This window comes from Hordeum vulgare, chromosome 7H (assembly GCF_904849725.1).
Source record: "Hordeum vulgare subsp. vulgare chromosome 7H, MorexV3_pseudomolecules_assembly, whole genome shotgun sequence".
Lineage (NCBI taxonomy): Eukaryota > Viridiplantae > Streptophyta > Magnoliopsida > Poales > Poaceae > Hordeum > Hordeum vulgare.
Window position 1 is genome coordinate 8,548,556 of NC_058524.1, and position 27,330 is coordinate 8,575,885.

The 27,330-nt window shown below is 45.6% G+C and overlaps 1 protein-coding gene across 1 annotated transcript; it reads left to right on the plus strand.

The window, feature by feature from the left end:
- The first annotated feature begins 14,644 nt into the window (after positions 1–14,644).
- On the plus strand, positions 14,645–24,462 carry LOC123407979 (coatomer subunit beta'-2-like). The gene is made up of 5 exons (XM_045101222.1): positions 14,645–14,730; positions 16,711–16,903; positions 23,605–24,000; positions 24,091–24,222; positions 24,310–24,462. The coding sequence occupies exons 1-5, from the start codon at positions 14,645–14,647 to the stop codon at positions 24,460–24,462; spliced, it is 960 nt and encodes a 319-aa protein (XP_044957157.1).
- The last annotated feature ends 2,868 nt before the right edge of the window (positions 24,463–27,330 follow it).

Sequence of the window (27,330 nt, forward strand, 5' to 3'; positions counted from 1 at the left end):
CACCCATACAGTTCTGGTGTTGATCATGCTTTGACCGTGGAAGAGGTTTAGTCAGCGGGTCTGCTACATCCAGATCCGTGTGCACTTTGCATATATTCACGTCCTCTCCTTCGACGTAGTCGCGGATGAGGTTGAAGCGTCGTTTGATGTGTCTGGACTTCTTGTGAAACCGTGGTTCCTTTGCTAAGGCAATGGCACCCGTGTTGTCACAGAACAAGGTTATTGGATTCAGTGCGCTTGGCACCACTCTAAGATCCGTCATGAACTGCTTCATCCAGACACCCTCCTTAGCCGCCTCCGAGGCAGCCATGTACTCCGCTTCACATGTAGAATCTGCTACGACGCTTTGCTTGGAACTGCACCAGCTTACCGCACCCCCATTAAGAATAAAAACGTATCCGGTTTGCGACTTAGAGTCGTCCGGATCTGTGTCAAAGCTTGCATCGACGTAACCTTTTACGGCGAGCTCTTCGTCACCTCCATACACGAGAAACATCTCCTTAGTCCTTTTCAGGTACTTCAGGATATTCTTGACCGCTGTCCAGTGATCCACTCCTGGATTACTCTGGAACCTACCTGCCATACTTATGGCCATGCTAACATCCGGTCTAGTGCACAGCATTGCATACATGATAGAACCTATGGCTGAAGCATAGGGGACGGAGCGCATATGCTCTCTATCTTCATCAGTTGCTGGGCACTGAGTCTTATTCAATCTTGTACCTTGTAAAACTGGCAAGAACCCTTTCTTGGACTGTTCCATTTCGAACCTCTTCAAAACTTTATCAAGGTATGTGCTTTGTGAAAGTCCTATCACGCGTTTTGATCTATCCCTATAGATCTTAATGCCTAGAATGTAAGCGGCTTCTCCTAGGTCCTTCATAGAGAAACTTTTATTCTAGTAATCCTTTATGCTCTCTTAAAACTCCACGTTGTTTCCAATCAGCAATATGTCATCCACATATAATATTAGAAACGCCACAGAGCTCCCACTCACTTTCTTGTAAATACTGTTGGGTAACGTCGCACGGGAAACAAAAAATTTCCTACGCGCACGAAGACCTATCATGGTGATGTCCATCTACGAGAGGGGATGAGTGATCTACGTACCCTTGTAGATCGTACAGCAGAAGCGTTAGTGAACGCGGTTGATGTAGTGGAACGTCCTCACGTCCCTCGATCCGCCCCGCGAACAATCCCGCGATCAGTCCCACGATCTAGTGCCGAACGGACGGCACCTCCGCGTTCAGCACACGTACAGCTCGACGATGATCTCGGCCTTCTTGATCCAGCAAGAGAGACGGGGAGGTAGAAGAGTTCTCCGGCAGCGTGACGGCGCTCCGGAGGTTGGTGATGACCTTGTCTCAGCAGGGCTCCGCCCGAGCTCCGCAGAAACGCGATCTAGAGGAAAAACCGTGGAGGTATGTGGTCGGGCTGCCGTGGAAAAGTCGTCTCAAATCAGCCCTAAAACCTCCGTATATATAGGTGGGAGGGAGGGGACCTTGCCTTGGGGCTCAAGGAGCCCCAAGGGGGTCGGCCGAGTCCAAGGGGGGAGGACCCCCCCCCCAAACCGAGTTGGACTTGGTTTGGTGGGAGGGAGTCCCCCTTCCTTCCCACCTCCTCCTTTTTTTTTCTTTTCTCTTGATTTTCTTTTCTTGGCGCATAGAGCCCTTTTGGGCTGTCCCACCAGCCCACTAAGGCCTGGTGTGCCACCCTCAAGGCCTATGGGCTTCCCCGGGGTGGGTTCCCCCCCCCCCGGTGAACTCCCGGAACCCGTTCGTCATTCCCTGTACATTCCCGGTAACTCCGAAAACCTTCCGGTAATCAAATGAGGTCATCCTATATATCAATCTTCGTTTCTGGACTATTCCGGAAACCCTCGCGACATCCGTGATCTCATCCGGGACTCCGAACAACATTCGGTAACCAACCATATAACTCAAATACGCATAAAACAGCGTCGAACCTTAAGTGTGCAGACCCTGCGGGTTCGAGAACTATGTAGACATGACCCGAGAGACTCCTCGGTTAATATCCAATAGCGGGACCTGGATGCCCATATTGGATCCTACATATTCTACGAAGAACTTATCGTTTGAACCTCAGTGCCAAGGATTCATATAATCCCGTATGTCATTCCCTTTGTCCTTCGGTATGTTACTTGCCCGAGATTCGATCGTCAGTATCCGTATACCTATTTCAATCTCGTTTACCGGCAAGTCTCTTTACTCGTTCCGTAATACAAGATCCCGCAACTTACACTAAGTTACATTGCTTGCAAGGCTTGTGTGTGATGTTGTATTACCGAGTGGGCCCCGAGATACCTCTCCGTTCACACGGAGTGACAAATCCCAGTCTTGATCCATACTAACTCAACTAACACCTTCGGAGATACCTGTAGAGCATCTTTATAGTCACCCAGTTACGTTGCGACGTTTGATACACAAAAAGCATTCCTCCGGTGTCAGTGAGTTATATGATCTCATGGTCATAGGAATAAATACTTGACACGCCGAAAACAATAGCAACAAAATGACACGATCAACATGCTACGTCTATTAGTTTGGGTCTAGTCCATCACGTGATTCTCCTAATGACGTGATCCAGTTATCAAGCAACAACACCTTGTTTATAATCAGAAGACACTGACTATCTTTGATCAACTGGCTAGCCAACTAGAGGCTTGCTAGGGACATTGTTTTGTCTATGTATCCACACATGTAAATGAGTCTTCATTCAATACAATTATAGCATGGATAATAAACGATTATCTTGATACAGGAATTATAATAATAACTATATTTATCATTGCCTCTAGGGCATAATTCCAACAGTCTCCCACTTGCACTAGAGTCAATAATCTAGCCCTCACATCACCATGTGAATTACATTGTAATAAATCTAACACCCATACAGTTCTGGTGTTGATCATGCTTTGGCCGTGGAAGAGGTTTAGTCAGCGGGTCTGCTACATTCAGATCCGTGTGCACTTTGCATATATTCACGTCCTCTCCCTCGACGTAGTCGCGGATGAGGTTGAAGCGTCGTTTGATGTGTCTGGACTTCTTGTGAAACCGTGGTTCCTTTGCTAAGGCAATGGCACAAGTGTTGTCACAGAACAAGGTTATTGGATTCAGTGCGCTTGGCACCACTCCAAGATCTGTCATGAACTGCTTCATCCAGACACCCTCCTTAGCCGCCTCCGAGGCAGCCATGTACTCCGCTTCACATGTAGAATCTGCTACGACGCTTTGCTTGGAACTGCACCAGCTTACTGCACCCCCATTAAGAATAAATACGTATCCGGTTTGCGACTTAGAGTCGTCCGGATCTGTGTCAAAGCTTGCATCGACGTAACCTTTTACGGCGAGCTCTTCGTCACCTCCATATACGAGAAACATCTCCTTAGTCCTTTTCAGGTACTTCAGGATATTCTTGACCGTTGTCCAGTGATCCACTCCTGGATTACTCTGGAACCCACCTGCCATACTTATGGCGAGGCTAACATCCGGTCTAGTGCATAGTATCGCATACATGATAGAACCTATGGCTGAAGCATAGGGGACGGAGCGCATATGCTCTCTATCTTCATCAGTTGTTGGGCACTGAGTCTTACTCAATCTTGTACCTTGTAGAACTGGCAAGAACCTTTCTTGGACTGTTCCATTTTGAACCTCTTCAAAACTTTATCAAGGTATGTGCTTTGTGAAAGTCCTATCACGCGTTTTGATCTATCCTTATAGATCTTAATGCCTAGAATGTAAGCAGCTTCTCCTAGGTCCTTCATAGAGAAATTTTTATTCAAGTAATCCTTTATGCTCTCTAAAAACTCTACATTGTTTCCAATCAGTAATATGTCATCCACATATAATATTAGAAACGCCACAGAGCTCCCACTCACTTTCTTGTAAATACAAGATTCTCCAACCACTTGTATAAACCCAAATGCTTTGATCACCTCATCAAAGCGTTTGTTCCAACTCCGAGATGCTTGCACCAGTCCATAAATGGATCGCTGGAGCTTGCACACCTTGTTAGCATTCTTAGGATCGACAAAACCTTCGGGTTGTATCATATACAACTCTTCCTTAAGGAAACCGTTAAGGAACACCGTTTTGACATCCATCTGCCAGATTTCATAATCGAAAAATGCACCTATTGCGAACATGATTCTGACGGACTTAAGCATCTCTACGGGTGAGAAAGTCTCATCGTAGTCAACTCCTTGAACTTGTGAAAAACCCTTTGCCACAAGTCGAGCTTTATAAACGGTCACATTACCGTCAGCGTCCGTCTTCCTCTTAACGATCCATTTGTTCTGAATGGCCTTGCGGCCCTCAGGCAGTACCTCCAAAGTCCACACTTTGTTCTCATACATGGATCCTATCTCGGACTTCATGGCTTCCAGCCATTTGTTGGAATCTGGGCCCACCATTGCTTCTTCATAATTCGCAGATTCATTGTTATCTAACAACATGATTGATAAGACGGGATTACCGTACCACTCTGGAGCAGCACGTGGTCTCGTCGACCTGCGTGGTTCGACAGAAACTTGAACCGGAGTTTCATGATCATCATCATTAACTTCCTCCTCAACCGGCGTTGCAACGACAGAGGTTTCCCCTTGCCCTGCGCCACCATCTAGAGGGATGAGAGGTTCGACAACCTCATCAAGTTCTATCTTCCTCCCACTCAATTCTCTCGAGAGAAACTCCTTCTCGAGAAAAACTCCGTTTTTAGCAACAAACACTTTGCCCTCGGATTTGAGATAGAAGGTGTACCCAACTGTCTCTTTTGGGTAACCTATGAAGATGCACTTTTCCGCTTTGGGTTCCAGCTTTTCAGGCTAAAGCTTTTTGACATAAGCATCACATCCCCAAAGTTTAAGAAACGACAACTTTGGCCTTTTTCCATACCACAGTTCGTATGGTGTCGTCTCAACGGATTTTGATGGTGCCCTATTTAAAGTGAATGCAACTGTGTCTAATGCATAACCCCAAAACGATAACGGCAAATCGATAAGAGACATCATAGATCGCACCATCTCTAATAAAGTACGATTACGACGTTCGGACACACCATTACGCTGTGGTGTTCCAGGCGGTGTCAATTGTGAAACAATTCCACATTGTCTTAAGTGAGCACCAAACTCGAAACTCATATATTCACCCCCACGATCAGACGTAGGAACTTGATCTTCTTGTTACGATGATTTTCAACTTCACTTTGAAATTGTTTGAACTTTTCAAATGTTTCAGAATTGTGCTTCATTAAGTAGACATAACCATATCTACTCAAATCGTCAGTGAAGGTGAGAAAATAACGATATCCGCCGCGTGCCTCCACGCTCATCGGACCGCACACATCGGTATGTATGATTTCCAACAAGTCACTTGCACGCTCCATTGTTCCGGAGAACGGAGTTTTAGTCATCTTGCCCATGAGGCATGGTTCGCACGTGTCAAGTGAATCAAAGTCAAGTGACTCAAAAAGTCCATCGGCATGGAGTTTCTTCATGTGCTTTACACCAATATGACCTAAGCGGCAGTGCCACAAAAATATGGCGCTATCATTGTTAACTCTAACTCTTTTGGTCTCAATGTTATGTATGTGTGTATCACTATCAAGATTCAATATGAACAATCCTCTCACATTGGGTGCATGACCATGAAAGATGTTACTCATAGAAATAGAACAACCATTATTCTCTGACTTAAAAGTGTAACCGTCTCGCAATAAACAAGATCCAGATATAATGTTCATGCTCAACGCAGGCACTAAATAACAATGATTCAAGTTCATAACTAATCCTGATGGTAACTGAAGTGAAACTGTGCCGATGGCGATTGCATCAACCTTGGAACCATTTCCTACGCGCATCATCACTTCATCTTTCGCCAACCTTCGTTTATTCCGCAGTTCCTGTTTCGAGTTGCAAATATGAGCAACAGAACCGGTATCGAATACCCAGGCACTACTACGAGAGCCGGTTAAGTACACATCAATAACATGTATATCAAATATACCCGATTTTTCTTTGCCCGCCTTCTTATCTGCCAGATACTTGGGGCAATTGCGCTTCCAGTGACCCATACCCTTGCAATAGTAACACTCCATTTCCGGCTTAGGTCCAGCTTTGGGTTTCTTCGTCGGATTGGCAACAGGCTTTCCGCTCTTCTTCGAATTGCCCTTCTTGCCTTTGCCGTTTCTCTTGAAACTAGTGGTCTTATTCAATTATTCACCATCAACACTTGATGCTCTTTACGGAGTTCAGACTCTGCGACTTTCAGCATCGCAAACAACTCGCCGGGAGACTTGTTCATCCCTTGCATGTTGTAGTTCAACACAAAGCCTTTATAGCTTGGCGACAGTGATTGAAGGATTCTGTTAGTGATAGCTTCTTGCGGGAGTTCAATCCCCAGCTCAGCTAGACGGTTTGAGTACCCAGACATTTTGAGCACATGTTCACTGACAGATGAGTTTTCCTCCATCTTGCAAGCATAGAATTTATCGGAGGTCTCATACCTCTCGATCCGGGCGTTCTTCTGAAAGATAAACTCCAACTCCTGGAACATCTCAAATGCTCCATGACGCTCAAAACGACGTTGAAGTCCCGGTTCTAAGCCATACAAGACTGCACATTGAACTATTGAGTAGTCCTCCTTACGTGCTAACCAAGCGTTCTTAACATCCTGATCAGCCGTAGCGGGTGGTTCATCTCCTAACGCAGCATGAAGGACATAATCCTTCTTCCTAGCTTGTAAGATTAGCTTAAGATTATGAGCCCAGTCTACAAAGTTGCTTCCATCATCTTTCAACTTAGCTTTCTCTAGGAACGTATTAAAATTCAGGATGACTGTCGCGTGAGCCATGATCTACAACACAAATATATTCAAAGTGGACTTGGACTATGTTCAAGATAATTAGAGTTTAACTTAATCAAATTATTCGCTAAACTCCCACTCAAAAAGTACATCTCTCCAGTCATTTGAGTGGTTCATGATCCACTTACACTAGCTCAAGTCCGATCATCACGTGAGTTGAGTATAGTTTCAGTGGTAAGCATCCCTATGCTAATCATATCATCTATATGATTCATGATCGACCTTTCGGTCTCATGTGTTCCGAGGCCATGTCTGCACATGCTAGGCTCGTCAAGCTTAACCCGAGTGTTCCGCGTGCGCAACTGTTTTGCACCCGTTGTATGTGAACGTTGAGTCTATCACACCCGATCATCACGTGGTGTCTCGAAACGACGAACTGTAGCAACGGTGCACAGTCGGGGAGAACACAATTTCGTCTTGAAATTTTAGTGAGAGATCACCTCATAATGCTACCGTCGTTCTAAGCAAAATAAGGTGCATAAAAGGATTAACATCACATGCAATTCATAAGTGACATGATATGGCCATCATCACGTGCTTCTTGATCTCCATCACCAAAGCACCGGCACGATCTTCTTGTCACCGGCGCCACACCATGATCTCCATCAACGTGTTGTCATCGGGGTTGTCGTGCTACTCATGCTATTACTACTAAAGCTACATCCTAGCAAAATAGTAAACGCATCTGCAAGCACATACGTTAGTATAAAGACAACCCTATGGCCCCTGCCGGTTGCCGTACCATCGACGTGCAAGTCGATATTTCTATTACAACATGATCATCTCATACATCCAATATATCACATCACATCATTGGCCATATCACATCACAAGCATACCCTGCAAAAACAAGTTAGACGTCCTCTAATTTTGTTGTTGCATGTTTTACGTGGTGACCATGGGTATCTAGTAGGATCGCATCTTACTTACGCAAACACCACAACGGAAATATATGAGTTGCTATTTAACCTCATCCAAGGACCTCCTCGGTCAAATCCGATTCAACTAAAGTTGGAGAAACCGACACTTGCCAGTCATCTTTGAGCAACGGAGTTACTCGTAATGATGAAACCAGTCTCTCGTAAGCGTACGAGTAATGTCGGTCCAAGCCGCTTCAATCCAACAATACCGCGGAATCAAGAAAAGACTAAGGAGGGCAGCAAAACGCACATCACCGCCCACAAAAACTTTTGTGTTCTACTCGAGAAGACATCTACGCATGAACCTAGCTCATGATGCCACTGTTGGGTAACGTCGCACAGGAAACAAAAAATTTCCTACGCGCACGAAGACCTATCATGGTGATGTCCATCTACGAGAGGGGATGAGTGATCTACGTACCCTTGTAGATCGTACAGCAGAAGCGTTAGTGAACGCGGTTGATGTAGTGGAACGTCCTCACGTCCCTCGATCCGCCCCGCGAACAATCCCGCGATCAGTCCCACGATCTAGTGCCGAACGGACGGCACCTCCGCGTTCAGCACACGTACAGCTCGACGATGATCTCGGCCTTCTTGATCCAGCAAGAGAGACGGAGAGGTAGAAGAGTTCTCCGGTAGCGTGACGGCGCTCCGGAGGTTGGTGATGACCTTGTCTCAGCAGGGCTCCGCCCGAGCTCCGCAGAAACGCGATCTAGAGGAAAAACCGTGGAGGTATGTGGTCGGGCTGCCATGGAAAAGTCGTCTCAAATCAGCCCTAAAACCTCCGTATATATAAGTGGGAGGGAGGGGGCCTTGCCTTGGGGCTCAAGGAGCCCCAAGGGGGTCGGCCGAGTCCAAGGGGGGAGGACGCCCCCCCCAAACCGAGTTGGACTTGGTTTGGTGGGAGGGAGTCCCCCTTCCTTCCCACCTCCTCCTTTTTTTTCTTTTCTCTTGATTTTCTTTTCTTGGCGCATAGAGCCCTTTTGGGCTGTCCCACCAGCCCACTAAGGCCTGGTGTGCCACCCTCAAGGCCTATGGGCTTCCCCGGGGTGGGTTGCCCCCCCCCCCCCCGGTGAACTCCCGGAACCCATTCGTCATTCCCGGTACATTCCCGGTAACTCCGAAAACCTTCCGGTAATCAAATGAGGTCATCCTATATATCAATCTTCGTTTCCGGACTATTCCAGAAACCCTCGCGACGTCCGTGATCTCATCCGGGACTCCGAACAACATTCGGTAACCAACCATATAACTCAAATACGCATAAAACAACGTCGAACCTTAAGTGTGCAGACCCTGCGGGTTCGAGAACTATGTAGACATGACCCAAGAGACTCCTCGGTTAATATCCAATAGCGGGACCTGGATGCCCATATTGGATCCTACATATTCTACGAAGAACTTATCGTTTGAACCTCAGTGCCAAGGATTCATATAATCCCGTATGTCATTCCCTTTGTCCTTCGGTATGTTACTTGCCCGAGATTCGATCGTCAGTATCCGTATACCTATGTCAATCTCGTTTACCGGCAAGTCTCTTTACTCGTTCCGTAATACAAGATCCCGCAACTTACACTAAGTTACATTGCTTGCAAGGCTTGTGTGTGATGTTGTATTACCGAGTGGGCCCCGAGATACCTCTTCGTTCACACGGAGTGACAAATCCCAGTCTTGATCCATACTAACTCAACTAACACCTTCGGAGATACCTATAGAGCATCTTTATAGTCACCCAGTTACGTTGCGACGTTTGATACACACAAAGCATTCCTCTGGTGTCAGTGAGTTATATGATCTCATGGTCATAGGAATAAATACTTGACACGCAGAAAACAATAGCAACAAAATGACACGATCAACATGCTACGTCTATTAGTTTGGGTCTAGTCCATCACGTGATTCTCCTAATGACGTGATCCACTTATCAAGCAACAACACCTTGTTCATAATCAGAAGACACTGACTATCTTTGATCAACTGGCTAGCCAACTAGAGATTTGCTAGGGACGGTGTTTTGTCTATGTATCCACACATGTAAATGAGTCTTCATTCAATATAATTATAGCATGGATAATAAACGATTATCTTGATACAGGAATTATAACAATAACTATATTTATCATTGCATCTAGGGCATAATTCCAACAAATACAAGATTCTCCAACCACTTGTATAAACCTAAATGCTTTGATCACCTCATCAAAGCGTTTGTTCCAACTCCGAGATGCTTGCACCAGTCCATAAATGGATCGCTGGAGCTTGCACACCTTGTTAGCATTCTTAGGATCGACAAAACCTTCGGGTTGCATCATATACAATTCTTCCTTAAGGAAACCGTTAAGGAACGCCGTTTTGACATCCATCTGCCAGATTTCATAATCGAAAAATGCAGCTATTGCTAACATGATTCTGACGGACTTCAGCATCGCTACGGGTGAGAAAGTCTCATCGTAGTCAACTCCTTGAACTTGTGAAAAACCCTTTGCCACAAGTCGAGCTTTATAAACGGTCACATTGCCGTCAGCGTCCGTCTTCCTCTTAAAAATCCATTTGTTCTGAATAGCCTTGCGGCCCTCAGGTAGTACCTCCAAAGTCCACACTTTGTTCTCATACATGGATCCTATCTCGGACTTCATGGCTTCTAGCCATTTGTTGGAATCTGGGCCCACCATTGCTTCTTCATAATTTGCAGGCTCATTGTTGTCCAACAACATGATCGATAAGACGGGATTACCGTACCACTCTGGAGCAGCACGTGTTCTCGTCGACCTGCGTGGTTCGACAAAAACTTGAACCTGCCACCAACAACGACACAAGCAGTAAGTCAGTCTTGGGTGCTAAGTTGGCCGGCTAGAACTTTGATCCTGCCACCATCGACCCCTAGTTCTTCATATGCACAGTGTCGAAGCCCTGCCTCGACAACGGCTATGGCTTACTTGATAAGATGGAGGTTGTTGGCTCCTTCATCGGCACCACTGCTCGTGGACCGTCTCGCCGTGCCACCTCCTGTTGTATCACCACCTTGTCTGTTGGCTCACCATCGCCATAGCCGTCAGATGTTAGAGTTGTGTCAAATATTGATGTACGAGTTGGGTTACATATGGACTTGGTGTTGTAGTTTGGATAGAATACATGTAGTGTCGTAGTCGGACATGTTGTACACTTGGCCCCTTATATATGAGGAGGCACCCCACGTTGTAACCCATGAGGACTAGATAGCGACAGGCTCGCAAGGGGGAGCCGGCGGCTTGGGTCGGCGCCCGGGTGGCCGGTGTTGCGGTATCTCGGGGAGGAGCGCCCGTAGTCATTGCCCCGGAGAGTAGGCGAGTTCACCGAACCTCGTTAACAAATCTCGGTGTCGTCATCGTGCTGTGATCGCTTGTTCCTCGATGGATCGACCGCGTACTTCGGATTTATTCTAGCAAGTGGTATCATGAGCTAGGTTGTTCGGAGGCTACGGATGTTGATCTAAAGGAGGTGGATATCGTTGAAGTCTGCAGGAACGGTTGCAGCCGGAGCGGAAGAAGATCGACGAGATGTCGTTGATGAGTTCTGTCAGGAGCGACTAAGAAGAGGTGTTCCAGCAGTTGTTACAAGCGGCGGAACAATCCGATACGAAGCAGTGCAGGCGGCGGCATCATACGCGGGAGCTAGAGCAGGCAGAGGCGGTGACGAAGCCAGGCGCACAGGGCCGACTGTGTACATGAGTCGCGCAGTTATCCAAGGCTACTGGGCTACAAGAGATTTGTTTGGAAACAAAAGGGGACCGAGTCCCTGGAGAAAGTTTGCTCACGTTCGTGTCCGGGTCGGACTGCTGGCCGTGCAAGCGCACGTTAAAAGCAGCCGCAGGGACGCACAACAGTAGATCGAATCAGGGAAGAAAAAAGTCCATCGTTGCATGCATTCATCGGAAAGGCAAGGGCAAGGCAAAGCAAATTGATCAGCATCGGTAGTTGTGCTCAAGAGATACTACTCGTGAATACAGGGAGGATTTTTTTTTAGGAATTTGCTACTAGTAAATCTTGCGTACTTGAACACGTGTAGGAAGATCGGATTATTTTTTCACACAGTCAGCCGTACAGAGAATCATGGCGTCAGTGGGTACCAGGTTTAAGGTGGAGAAGTTCGACGGGACTGGAAGCTTTGGGTTATGACACACAAGGGTGAAAGATTTGTTGGCACAACAGGGATATTTGAAGGCATTGTTGCAGGAAGCCAAGCCAGCCAAGATGGAGGCTGAGGACTAGGAGGAGTTACAGTTGAGGACAACCGGAACTATACGGTTGTGTCTGTCGGACCAGGTTATTTATCATGTGATGGATGAGAATTCGTCGAAAAAGATCTGGGAGAGGCTGGAGAGTCAATTTATCTCCAAGACTGCGACGACCAAGGTGTATCTGAAACAAAAGTTGTATGGGATGAAGATGCAGGAGGGGTCGGATCTTGTGAAGTATATGAACGCCTTTAATCAAGTCGTGACGGATCTAGCACGCTTGGGTGTAACGATTGATGGCGAGGATAGGGCAATTCTGCTTCTTTATTCGTTGCCATCATCCTATGACCATTTGATCACTACCCTGACGCACGGTAAGGAGACCGTTAAGAATGAGGATATTACTGCAGCCTTGCTATCTTATCATATGAGAAAGAAGAATGCCGTGGAAGTCACTCATGGTGAAGGTTTGCTAGTCAAGGATGAAGAGTGGCGGAAGGGATATGAGGCAGGGAAGAACAATAAAAAGAAAATACAGTGTCACAAGTGTAAGCAGAGGGGACATACTAAAAAGGACTGTCCAGAGCTCAAAGGTGGGTCAAGTGCTAATATGGCAATTCATGGTGATGATTCAGACAACAATAGTGATGCCCTCGTAATATCAGACAGGCGGTCAACCAAAAGTGAAGCGTGGATGTTGGATTTATCATGCTCTTTTCATGCGACAACCAACAAGGAGTGATTCTCTTCGTACCAGACTGGTGATTTTGGTTTAGCCTATATGGGCGATGACACTGGTTATCGTATGGCTGGAGTAGGTGACATCAAAATCAAGATGTTTGACGGAGTTGAGTGGATGCTTCGGGGAGTCAGGCATGTGCCGGGGCTAAGGAGGAATCTAATTTCGCTTGGAGTTCTTCATGATGATGGTATCGTATTCCGTTGTGATCGGGATAAGAAGACCATAAAAATCATGGAAGATAAGGTGACCGTGATGATTGAAGCGAGGACGGCTTCACATCTTTACAAGTTGCAAGGAAGCACTATTGCAGGTGGAGTCATGAAGACTGGAGTTGCAGGAGTAGCAGCAGGTTCCCACGGAGGCGGTGGGTCTGGAGCAGACTCGTCGGGTAGCTCTCGGTAAGCTACGAAGAAGACAACACAAGTCCGGAATACATGGAAGTTTGATGCATGGACAAATTCAAAGTGATGAAAATATTCGTCAAGGTGGAGTTTGTTAGAGTTGTGTCAAATATTGATGTACGAGTTGGATTACATATGGACTTGGTGTTGTAGTTTGGGTAGGATACATGTAGTGTCATATTCGGACACGTTGTACACTTGGCCTCTTATATATGAGGAGGCACCCCACGTTGTAACCCATGACGACTAGATAGCGACAGGCTCGCAAGGGGGAGCCGACGGCTTCTGCCGGCGCCCGGTTGGCTAGTGTTGCAGTATCTCGGAAAGGAACACCCGTAATCATTGCTTCGGAAAATAGGCGAGTTCGCCGAACCTCGTTAACAAATCTTGATGTCGTCATCGTGTTATTGTCTTGTTCCTAGGTGGATCGACCCCATACCTAGAATTTATTTTAACATCAGAGACGACAGCGATGCAGATAAGATTCTCGCTCTCAAGGCAGCCCATGACACATTCAATTGCCTGTCGTGGCACCTCTCCACAGTGCCTAAGCTCTGCACCTGTGCAACATTGTCGGACATGTCACCATGCTCGTTCTCGGGGGCCTCAACCTCGCTCAAGGCACCTGCATATCCTCAAGTCGAATGTGCTCGTCGGCATGTCCCCGCTGGCCTTCCCATTGCACTCCGCAACGTCAAGCTGAATAATCAAGTCGAATGATTCACTCCTAGATTACTCTGAAACCTGCCTGCCATACTTATGGCCAGGCTAACGTCAAGCTGCTCTACCTCATCGGCAACCGCCTCTCGGGTGAGATGTTGGGGGAGCTCGCGTGTGTGCCCCGCTCACCGCTGTGCTCCTCGACGAGGACATGATGACGGGACCCATTCCACCGCCGCCGCAACCCACGCTCTGACTGCTCGTCGTGCCATCCTCCACCGCCGCTAGGAACGACTCCTTGGCTGCGCTAGCTCTGGTGTTGAATAGGTTATAAGCGAAGCCGATGCACCAAGCCGATTTTGTCCTAGTCAACACGAGCGGCATGTGCCTCATGTGCCAGTGCCATGTCATTGGCGAGTAACCGGCCTCGCAAATTATTATTTATGTTAGACAGTGGTCAAGCGGCTGTTAATGCGATAAGTAATGCCATGCTTGAAAAGCGGTACTGATTTGAAAACACAAACAACGTGATACCAATCCGTTACCCAAGCCCCAGTTGTGGTAGTTTTGTGTACTATACATAATTGTGGCGCTTTTGTGTAAGTCTATTATTTCTTGTTTGATAGTTGAGGCACCGGGCTGTCTCCACACAACTCCCCTCAACCCCCGCGCATTTCACTCCTCTGCCGCCGCCGGCCCTGTGGCGCGGCGGCGGCGAACTTCCTCTTGCGTCCCGGGATCTAAGGCGGCGGCGGCCAGACCTGGACCCCTTATGACGAGGATGGCGGGCAGCGGCGGCCAGACCTGGACCCCTTATGACCAGGATGGTGGGCAGCGGCGGCCAGACCTGGACCCCTTATGACGAGGATGGCGGGCAGCGGCGGCCGGGGCGTGTCGGGGGGACTCTGCTGTAGCCGGCGGGGTCGGTAGGAGAAGACGGCAGCGGCGGCCGGGATACGTCCCGGGCTCGATCTACGACCTTCAGGTCCAGGAGGGCGGCTGCATCTCGTCCTCAATCTGCTGCATCTCGGCGACGACTCGCGGAGGCACTCCGGGTCTGCATCGCATCACGAGGATTATGGCGGTGGTGGTCATCTCCTACGTCGGAGGTGGTCGTCCTGAGGCTGGGTGATCGGATCTTCAGATCTATCATCTAGTCCCGGCTGCGAGTCGGGGAGACATAGTTGCCGGTGAAAACGGAGCCGACGGTGGACGGCGGCGTTCTACGTCGTTACCTTGATGAAGGCTTCGTCCTGTAATTACTGTCGATCCACTCGTGTTGCTCCAGGGGAAACCATACGATCTGGTTTTCCAGATCGGACGATGACGGCATTGCGGTGTCGTTCCTCTCTAGGGAGCATCGTTTGTGGAGCAGCGTTGGAAGACAGAGGCAGGAGGTGGAGCATCTTCGTCGTGCACGGAGCTTCGGTGGTGATGTCAGGTCATGCCTAGACGACAGGTGCTACGCATTGTCATGCCTGTTCGGCAGGTGCTACACACGAGAGAACTTACAGAGTCTTCGCGTCTGGATGGATGAGTGCAGGGAGGTCGATCCACTCGTGATGCTCGAGGGGAAACCCTAGGATCTAGTTTTCCAGATCGGACGATGGCGGCATTGTGGTGTCGTTCCTCTCTAGGGAGGATTGTTTGTGGAGCAGCGCTGGAAGACAGAGGCAGACGGTGGAGCGTCTTCGTCTTGCACGGAGCTTCGCTGGTGATGTCAGGTCATGCCTGGCCGACAGGTGCTACGCTTTGTCATGCATGTTCGGCAGGTGCTACGCACGACAGGTCTTATAGAGTCTTCGCGTCTGGATGGATGAGCGCAGGGAGGTGGCGCCGTTGGGCGCCATGGTGGCGTCGACGGATGGCCGGACTGGCATGGATGATGCGGATTTCTCTCCTGAAGATGGGTCAGCGGTTCGATGATGATGACGACTTCTAAAACGTGTGCATGTGGTGTACGCTTTAGGTTTGCTGCACCGGTTGTTAGTTCCGATACGTTATGTGGATAGATCGGCGAAGACACCGTTTTTAGATATGCAGAGTGAGAGCACTTCACATTGTCACGTTTTGTAGGTGTGAGTGGGGACTTCGGGTGGCTTGATGTATGTTCTTGTCAGACCTTTGTTGAATAAGTAATAAAGATGGCTGTATTGAGCGATTGATGCAGAGGCCGAGGGTCTTAACCTCCTTTTCTTAAAAAAAATTGATAGTTGAGGCAAATCTTTGCCTCCCTTCCGAAAAAAAACCTTGTAAGTGCAAATGAAAATGAACTAGGCTGCAAATATAGTAGTGTAGTTTTCACTTTGAGTATGTTTAATTCTGGGGTTTGCTCTTCTGAATGCCGCTTGTCATGGCCCTTCGTAGGCTTGCAATCTTTTGATGCCGATGCAGTTCTAATCTTATTAGACTTATTGTTCGAATGAATAGTCATTCAATTATTACACATATCGTTATATCTATGACCTTTGTGTAACAACATAGGTTGTTTATGATAATAGCATGGTCTGCATTGTACCACTTTGATTTCAACAAATTGAGTTCTACGAAAAAATCTATTTTAGTCCCTATATTTTATTTAGAAAATCACATAAACTGCTTTTTTTGTACAAAAAGGGTAAATCTATCCACACTCCCTTCCTCCGGAAATACTTGTCATAGAAATGTACAAAATGGATGTATCTATAAGTAAAATAAGCCTAGATACATCTACTTCTAGAACAAGTATTTCCGGACGGAGGGAGTACAATTGTTAGTTTTTTCTTTGGCCCTGTTTCTTTCAATGCCAAAAATCTTATTTTTAGAAAATGTGAGTTCTACATCAAGCCTCTGCATCAGTTATCTCTAGTATAAAGCCCAATGTAATGAGCAACATGTTAATTTATTGTAGGATCGCGATCGGAAATGAAAAAGGATTAGTACTGGTAGATATAGACCTGGAGGACAGGAAATATGGTGGTGTGCAGAGCACCAAAGGATTAGCACGGTTGGAAATAGGCCTGAAGGGCAAGAAGGATCGCAGTGCAGAGAACACCGCCGCTGTCATGGGTTCCAAGGAAGACACAGGTCAAATGATTGAAGAGGTGAGTTCCCTAATAACTAAATAGAGTGTATTACATTTATTTTTCTATAAAATGTCAGTTATATTGATTTGAGGAGAACAGTATGACCACATAAGTGGGGCAAATTGGCCAGACAGACTTAATCTTTTTTACAAACTATACTCCCCCAATTCTCCAAGTGTTTTTACAAACTACTCCCCACAATTCTCCAAAAGTTGTTGTTTTGTGCATGTATTGTCTGCTAAGTGTAATTTTGATATTTTAATCTCCTAGAAAATATATACTTATCGTGTTTGTCAGTTTGTGTATCTGATATATATATTTAAAAAGAGACTTGTAGTAAAATTTTGACTAGGCCAATGTAAAAAACAACTGCTTTTAGAACCTCCACAGCACTAGATGTTCATGGATGGATGCTTGAAGTGAAAGAGTATACCGACATCATTAATCAACTATGTTGGAAAAGACTATCAAGAGGCCTGTTCAACTGGCCATGATTTCTTTTTCTTTGTGTTTCTGTAAGCCAGTGCTTTGGCTTAATATATGGTTGTGTGCATCAATTGATGCACATGCCAGGTTTTTTCCTCCTCTACAAAAAAATATTTGATCTACTAGAATGCAATTATCTTTGCATGGTACTTCAGCACCTCTTAAGCAGAGGTGTCTAATGATGCTGTCGTGCTAAACAGGTAAGCATCCATGATATCTATCTATGAAAAAAAAAACCGAACCTGTGTAAAGCTAAGCACATCTCCATACACCTCTAGATACTCTTAGGGAACTAGAAGGAATACAATATTATTTAGATTAACTATATTTATAGCTGGCACGCAAGTATAGGATCGACATGTACTATGTAGCAAAAGCAACTTTTCTTTGGCGGTTAATTTTGATATAACAGAAGAATGTGTTATTTAGTAGATGTTTCTTAGTTTCATGTCTAGTAAGTCATGCTTGAATGCATCTACGGATATGTGGTAGTTAAAACTTAATAGGCACTATAGCAAAGTGAGCCTCTACTGACAGCTCGCAAACCCCCTCCACTGACAGCGCCCATTGCTAATTGCATGTCAGTGGTACTTCAAGAGCCCACTCACTGGTGGTAGTACAACAGAAGAAAAAAGATAAACATGGGCTCCGACGTTGTAGCTCCTGTTGTCGCCGGCCTCGATCATACCCTCTGTTAGATGAGGCTGTAGATGACCGCACCGACATTGTAGCTCCTGCTTGTCCCTTGCCGTGCTCATCTGGGATGGGCCACGCCGGTCCTGACCGGCACCTTGTCCGGTCGCACTCTGGTGTGGCTGTGCAAGAAGCTGTTTGTGGGTGCCCCATGATGCAGCTCTTGCCAAAGTAGAATCCAATTCAACAGTATGGATCACATGATCCAGGAGATAATGGGGACAGGGGGCTGGGAGAAAAAGAAAATGGTGCTGGAGAAAGGGAAAGAATAGACCAAGGAGAGGAAGGAAAGCGGGAAGATCAGAGCGTTTGAATGGTTATTGCTACCAGTTTTGTATGCCCTTGATTTAATGGTCGGAGTTACATTTTGTGCCTTGAAAGCTGGTATTAATAAATGTTGTGATAATGGTCCGAGTTCCATTTTTGTCATTGATGACGTAAACATGTTGGAACTAAATAATGATGTATTTCTATCAAAGTGATAATAGTAATGATGTATTTGTTACCTTGAGCCCAAGTTCTTCAATTGCATGTCTATCCTACTCCCACCAATCGAGCGCTTACTTCTTAATTTGTTTTAGATAAGCTCATTAGCTGTCCCCAGTGAGCTGATCAAGGTTGACCCCCTCCAGTTGCGCTTCCCTGTTGCGCAAATCATGTCAAGCACACTGAAGATATGCAACGTTACTGATTACCATGTGGCTTTCAGTATATATAGTACAGCGAAGTGCACCATATTACCGAGCGAAGGAGTTCTGTCACCACAGTCGAGGCTAGATCCTCTAGTAACCTTTTTTTCTTCAAAAAAACACAAAAGCTTGAAGCCTGAGGTGGTCACTGTGAAGAGCACCATCGTAGAGGAGAGTTTGACGACTGAGGATGTTGCACATGAAATGTTCAAACCAAAGACGGGCCGAAATGTGCATCACATCGAGCTGGCCATAGATTTTATAACCTCCAAGGTGAGTCCAACCTTTGTCCTTTTTCTTTTTCTTTTTGAGGGGACTTTGCCAGGTTTTCATTTGTATCAACCTATGCGCAACCAATTCTGAAATATTTCTGACAAATCTCTATGGGTGTTTGCGAATAGACCATATCCAAACTAAAGTCAGTGTCGACAATAGAACTGCATCCAATAGATCCATGGTGAGTGGATCAATTTCTCGTGCTGGTGCAGAAATTGAGTTCTCTGTTTGCACTATGATTGCATTAATTAAGAAAAATCCTTCTCTTGCGATACAGGATGGTCATTACCCAAGGAGGCAAGTCTTTCCAAATGAACTACCATGCAAAGGCAAGTGACTGAACTCACTCCAGAATTTCTTACGAGCAATACAATTTTTTCAGTATATAAGAACATAAACACATGTTGTACTCGGGAAATTTTGACGGATTTTTGTACTTTAATGGAAAGAAAATTTCCAAATAATCGTCTAACCATAGGTCCTCGGGCTACTTAGCCGCCTAACCTCGTTTTCTTTGATTAAGAAAGAAGTTTATACAATGCCAAAGAAAGGCATGACCCAATACAAGTGACACGACACAAACTAAAACAGCATAAGGATAACTAACCCAAAACTTGGCGATCCACGACCTAGAGACTGCCAAAGCAAACCCAGCCTAGTTTAGAACAGTAGTATGTTAGTTTAATCTTGAAGTAGTATTGCGTCAAGTTTGTAGCTGGTTCAAACTGCTATGGACTTGGCTAGATGCGTGTCAGGTTGCCGTGTGATTACTAGTCCGGTTTGGACTATATTAGTTAGTAAAACTAGGTAATTGTTTGCGTCTAGTAGTAGTCCGTGTAGGGATTGGTTTCATGGGTCGGTTGGGTCAGGCCGTGTATATATACACAAAATTGGTCGACGGAGATTGTAACACCATGAAGAGAAAAGGAGAAAACAAAGGGAGGAAAAATAAAGGCACGTCAAGGGCCTGTGGCCATCAATTTTTTGTGTGTGCGTGTTCGTAGTGATTTTGTGTGGTCGATCCGTGGGTGAGTTTCAATAATTGGTATCAGAAGATGCGCTTGGCCGAGGGTGGCGATGTAGTAGCACCTTGGGGCGGGCGATGTTATCGCTAGGTGGTGCAACGACGAGGAGGTTCAGGTGATCATCGTTCGGTGGAGTGGCAAGGAGGGAGATGACATTTTGTCGTCGGGAAGGCAGTGGAAGAAGATTGTTGACGGAAGCGGTGGTGCAGGGTGTGGTGCCGGTATGTTCCCAAGATCATCGTCTGTAGAAAATATATGAGTCAAGGAGTCGTGTGTGTTAACACGTTCGGTCGTGTCGTCCAAGGGAGTCAAGGAGTCATGCGGGTTTGCACGGTCGGTCGGTTGTCGTCGTCATGTCAGAGTCGACATGTCCAAGTGCTCATCTCTGTGAGGAGGCGTTGAAGATGAAGCGTCCAGGTCGTCTATATGTCTCGACGGAAGGATCAGGTTCAACTATGTGGGGGCGGTAAACCAATAAAGGTGAGTCTCTTCAATGAGGCCATGTCTCTACATGAGGTTGGAGTGCATGATGTAATGCACGGGGTGGTGTGATCCACAAGGAGCCGGCATATATCTTGCTAAGGTGGATGGTGTAGACAACCGGATGGTGTATTTCATAGGTTACTACCATGATTAGGTAGTCCAATGCATATTTGAGGTGATCAGTAAATTCACCAAGTTAAAATTGGAAAGAAGTTGTTGCGATCAATGAAGCCTATCAATTCGACTTGTCGTGGTGCGAGATGTATGAGTCGACAAGGGAGGAATCTTCAACGAGCCAAGACCGAAGAAGAGCGGAAGACAATGTTAAGATTAGGGAGAGATTGTTACTTTAATCTTGAAGTAGTATCGTGTCAAAGTTTATAGCTGGTTCAAACTGCTATGAACTTGGCTAGATGCGTGTCAGGTTTGGTACGTGGAGGCCAGGTTTCCGTGTGATTACTAGTCCACTTTGGACTATATTAGTTAGTAAACTAGGTAATTGTTTGCGTCTAGTAGTAGTCCGTGTAGGGATTGGTTACATGGGTCGGTTGAGTAAGGCCGTGTATATATAAACAGCATTGGTCGACGGAGGGTGTAACACCGTGAAAAGAAAAGGAGAAAAGAAAGGCACGACAATGGCCTTTGGCTATCAGTTTTTTGTGTGCGCGTATTTATCGTGATTTGATGTGATCGATCCATAGACGAGTCCCAACATAATATGTCACAAGGTAAGGAAGCAAAAATCATGCACCACAAGGGCCAACACGACATCAACTCGACTACCATAACGACAACAACGATAGCAACTGAAGCACAAGCATCGAAGGCAAGGATCCACCATCAGCCTGGAGATGCCACCACATGAGCGAGACAAGATGCAACATCGCCAAGCACCAAGAACACCAGTCCAATGCCGCCAGAGCAACCAGATGGAGGGGATGACCATGAGGGGACGAGCACCAACTCGAGGGTAGTAGGACGTTGCATGCAGGCATTAGGGACAAAACCCACTAGGGTCCGATGATGAGGGGAAGTAGACACAACACGAGATGAAGCCAATTGAGACCTATGCCTCTCATGACCTGATCACCTCAAACCAACAATGACCAATGAAAGTCTCCTGGTCGGATACGAACCGACATGGGGCATCTCGGCCAAATCCGGTAGAGCTACTGCCAAATCTGGCCATCTGACCCAGGATGACCAACTAGATGGGGCAGCGAGGATAGCGCGGGGGGGGGGGGGGGGGGGCAATCGTTCGACGGTACAAACTAAAGCAACCGCGAGCCACGACCAAGCGGGTCAAATAAGAATGGTGGGGACGTGACCTACCACCACACGAGCAACAACAGGGGGGAAGGCACCAAAGATGAGGGATTTGGAGTGTAGCACCCGTGACAGGTTCCATCTAGAGATGAGATGAGAACAACGAGCCATAGTGACCTCATGAACCGCCTTCAGCCACATGGGCTTCAGCCGGTGGTGTTGAGAGGGGATGGAGGCATGGGTGGCTAGGGTTGGGAATTGATAAGAAAAATGATTGGGGGACTGGGTACAGTATCACAAACCAACATTCCCCTCCACCTCTGGCGACCATCCACGTCACCTTGTTCTCATCGCAGTAGAACCAAGCTCGTCATTTCCTAAGTGATGCGTCTAAGTATACACTCACTACCTCATGGTACCAGATATAGCTCAATGTGGGGAGGCAATTTCCTGCTCGGCCAAGTAATTGGAGGTGTTATGGGCTGGAGGGACTGGACACACCAAATGGACCATGAGCATGCATGGCCTTTTTTGGGTGACTGGCCCTTTTTGCATAAGTTGAGGGCCAATTACTTTGGTGACTTTTTTGGGCTTCGAGAATATGATGTCTCCTATCTAGATTTTTGATTGGGCTTCTAGAATAAGCTGGTTAAGGAGCAGCTTATTTAATCCTGGGGATCCCTTGAAGGTCATAGTGGGTAATTTGGGGCTTCTCCTAGGAACCAGGCATGGCATTGATGATACATTTAGCCCGGTAATCATACTGGTTACCATTGGGACGGATCTCTCCCTCGTACTGTTTTCAGATGGCTTGTTCATTATATGAACATAAATAATGCCTTCACACATCTTGCTGATGAGACCAGAACGTTGGGGACTGCCGGACTGTTAACTCTAGGTCTTGATGAGCGGCGCAGTCATGTGCGTGGTGACCTCAGAGTGCAAGGAAACCACTTGGCATGGCGATTTCGTGGTAATCTTGTGCATATATATATCTATATCTCTATTCTATAGTGTACGAGTTTTGAATTGTTGCTACAACATCAATCCTAGCCGTTGGTCTCATAAATCGAACGGTTGAGACTCAAAGGATTCGCAGTGCACAGTAGCCTGTAGCTGCATCTATTGTTTCTGGAACCATCACCTGTTCGCATCACACCTCGGATCTTCTCCCCACGTTGCATGCGCCAGGGCGTCAGGCAGAGAGCTTGTGTACAAGATAAGCATACGGTAGGAGAAAGAAAGTAAATAATTTGTGGGGTCCATCACATACATCTATATTTTCTTCCTATGAAAATATCTGGGTGTCAACGTAGGTGAATTATATCATACCACTTACCAATTTTCTTTTATTTTCTTTTCATTTATGCATGCATACATGGAATATTCTCTTTGCTCTGAAATTGACTGCAAAGTACCATACGTCTTCTTTTTTTCTTTTACAAGAATCATCATCGGAACAATATTGCTAAGACGTGCATTGCACGTGTATACATACTAGTCAACCATATGTGTAGATTTTTGCTGGTGTACACAAATCAATAAATTATTAAACTGATATTACCATTACTCATATGCTACTGCTAATATGTTGATTTCGACTAGCACTTCGTCGAACTTGGCTACTCCAGCTATTTAACATTCCTAACCATCTCAGTTTTGCTCGGTTACCGTGCTTAATATTCTCGTATGTGAGAAGTAATTGACTTCTGTGCACATATCTACCCGCAGGAAGTGGAATTGGTTGAGTTGAAGGGGGGAAAAGGCATGCTTCTGACTTTCACCACATTGACCTAATGTTTTTATTTTTGCCATCTCACATTTCAGCAATATAACATTTGATATCTATCTCATTGCAGTTAGTTTGGTTAAATTTATAGCCCGTGAGCAATGGATTTTGGCTGGTTTTACTAGTGGACTACTCTGCGTGTATAATTGTGATTCACAAAGTAGAATCCACGTTCTACATGAACACTCAACATCTATCAAGTCTTTGGCTATCCATGGAACTAAGCCCTATGTGCTATCAGCATCCTGTGATGGTAAAATTTTGCTATGGGACTATGGAAAAGACTGGCAATTGATAAAAACATTTGATGCCAATAGTTGTCTTGATAAATGCGATACTGTGCAGCAAGTTGCGTTTAACCCGAAGGACACTGATATGTTTGCCAGTGCCCAGGGCAATACAGTAAAGGTTTGTTTAGATTTCCTATGCATGCATGCAGTAAACATCATTTTGGATGTTCCAAGTTTTCCTGATACATGTATTTGCTTGAAATTGCAGTTTTGGAATCTGCATTCGGGTGAATGTAAGCACATATTGTCTGGCCATTCAGATTCAGTGATGTGTTTGGATTACTTCAGTCTGGGTCAGAAGCTATACTTGATCACCGGTTCACAAGACAAAACTGCTAAGGTATAGCATTTTCACTAAAGAATAGACTAGCCCTTTATCATACTGACAGAATATTTATTCAATCATGAGTTTTGCTCCTTGTGTCAGATCTGGGACTGTGAGACACAGAGGTGTGTTCATTCACTGAAAGGGCACATGGATGTTGTTAACATTGCGTTTTGCCATCGGGATCTTCCAATACTCATTACAGGTTCATGGGACGGGTCAGTTCGTTTATGGGACTCCACCACCTTCCGGTAATTATTAATTATTAACACTCGCGATGCTTCAATATGAATCAATGAAAATTGTCCTTTATCGAAAAATTATCAACACCCCTGTAGTCACTGTATTTTGTTTGAATTTGGAGTGTTGATTACTTGAAATTTAAATTATCAATATGGTTAATTTGTAACCCAATTTCTAGTATTGATATTACGATACTTTTTGTTCTGTTGGAGGCACTAATATCCAAATTCAGCTTTAGCAATTTGGAAGACAAAATTTTGACAAGCTCCGATCTTTGTTTAGATGACCAAGTTTTGTATATACCTATACTTCATTAATCCCATTCAGCTTTAATCCTTGTGAAATCACGAAAAAACTTGACACCAGATTGGGCTTCAAAATTACTAGTCCACTACCATCGAGAATATATCCTATTGACACTAGATTGACAAATATATAAAGGATTTAACGGATTAAAAATGTGTATTTAACAAAACAAATACCACTTTCCAACCAACCCTAGCAAGAAACTACCACTACAAAAATAGAAAAAAACCTACTGATTTTTTTTCTATTATGGCCGAAAACTGCAATGTGTGATAATTGTCCTATTAAACCCGATTATGATAGGCTATGCCCGTCCGGACTGAAAAAGTCAACACCGTTACTTTAACTGTTAACATGTGGGGCCCACATGTCAGTTATATCTCCTTCCTATGAAATTATGCATGGACATTTCCGGTGACTTCCAATCGCCTCCAATCGAGCTAGGCGCCTCGCCGTTGAAGACTTGATTGATTAATTAACAAGCAGGCCATGTTGCCATTCTTGTTGGCGGACACGACGTCGAAGTCAGAGAGGCTCTCGAGCTGGTACGAGGCCGCCATCGCTGCACCATTGACCTCTCAGCCGGCTGGTCGCCCTCCATTAAAAAACTGGCTACGGTATAGGCCAGTGGCATCGAGGCCAGCCATCACGGCGGGCTTGCTCGCCCGGCATGGAAGCTCACGCGGAGGACAACTTCGAGTGTGTCGCCTACCATGGCCAGCTTGGCCAGCGGTGCGGAGGTTAACTCACCCGACATGGAAACTCGTGCAGACACCAGCTTCGAGCACGGCGCGTGCCATGGCCAGCTCGGGCGGCAGCGTGGAGGATAGCAAGGCCGACGGCGAGCTCGCGCTGCAGCACAGTATGTTTTATGAAATGTCCCGGTGATAATATTTGGATGAAGAAGGGGATTGATGTCCACATGTAGGTCTCATATGTCATAATAGTCAACATAACGTTCAATCAAGCAGAGTTGATTACTGTGCCACGTCAACGTTTACGTGTGGACCAATCCTGTCATAATCCAGTTTAATTTTGACGAAATCTGTGACTTGTCTCACTTGGTAGTTTTTTTACCATAGATTAGAAAAAATAGTATTTTGCTTCTAATATTGTAGAGTGGTAGTTTCTTGCTAGGGTTGGTTAGAAATTGGTAGTCTTTTGTTAAATACTCGAATAAAAGGACATATAGAAAAATAAAGAATAAAACTAAATTGGTATGTGAATTGTTGAGTCGGGCGAGAGACGTACCTCGCAGCTTTGTCTCCTATGGAAGCTTCAGGCATGGGTACACTCGATGCACCTCTCCTAGGTTAGCTATCTATATGGGCTTGGGCCCATATCGGTTCAACAACAACCCCCCCCCCCTCTCATGATGGGTGGTAGATATATTGTTATTTTCATCTTCTTACATGCCAAGTTACAATCTTTTGTTTGTAGTTCCTTTTTCAACCAATCTCCAGCTTGTTGTCCAAAGCTGATATGAGCGAGGCTGATAATCTCAGCATCAAGTTTGTCCTTAACGAAGAAGTGGTCAATTTGCATATCTTTAGTTCTACCATGTTGAACTGCGTTATTAGCATAGCTTATAGCCGACTGATTGTCACGCCACACCCTCAAGGGTCCCTTTCTCAAAAGTTTCAATTCGCGCAAAAGGTGTTTCACCCAAAGCATCTCACTCAACCCTTGAGATAAGTCTATATACTCAGCTTTTGTTGTTGATTTGCGTTATTAGCAAAGCTTATAGCCGACTGATTGTCACGCCACACCCTCAAGGGTCCCTTTCTCAAAAGTTTCAATTCGCACAAAAGGTGTTTCACCCAAAGCATCTCACTCAACCCTTGAGATAAGGCTATATACTCAGCTTTTGTTATTGATTTAGGCACAACCCTTGGATTCTTGTTTCCCCATGACACCAAATTTCCTCCAACAAACATACAATAGCTAGAAGTTTGGCCATCTATCATCTTGACAATTAGAACAATCAGAGTTACTGTAGCCATCCACCTTAAGATATCCACACTTTAACTAGAGTTCCCTTCAAGTATCTTAGGATTTTTTGCACAATATCAAGACGCCCACTCCTTGGTTCATGAATGTATCTGCTCACCATGCCCACGACATAAGTAATGTTAGGCCTAGTATGACACAAGTTCAATAACCTCCCAACTAGTTTCTGGTAATCTTCCTTATTCACCAGCTCTCTTGATTGTGTTGCCACTTGATAGTTTTGTTCAATCGGAATGGGGGCAACACGACATTCCATCATGTCCATGTCATCAAAAGATCCAAGCCAAATTTCATTTGAGACAAATATATTCCGTTATCTGACCCAACCACTTCAATGCCAACGAAGTATTTTAGGTTGCCTAAATCCTTCACCTCAAATTCCATGCCTAGACACCCCTTTAATATCTGCATTTCCTCCTTATAATCTCTAGTGATGATAATGCCATCCACGTACACAACAAGAATAGTGATCTTCTTATCAGAGTGTTTTTAGAACATTGTGTGATCATCGTTATATTGATCATACTACATACCGCAGATAGCTCGTCTAAACCTATCAAACCA

Coding starts and splice junctions, on each gene's coding strand:
- LOC123407979 (XM_045101222.1), top strand. CDS start 14,645: ATGGTGGGCAGCGGCGGCCAGACCTGGACCCCTTATGACGAGGATGGC. Junction 16,904..23,604: donor CAGGTCAAATGATTGAAGAG/GTGAGTTCCCTA, acceptor TGACCTAATGTT/TTTATTTTTGCCATCTCACA. Junction 24,223..24,309: donor CACAAGACAAAACTGCTAAG/GTATAGCATTTT, acceptor TCCTTGTGTCAG/ATCTGGGACTGTGAGACACA.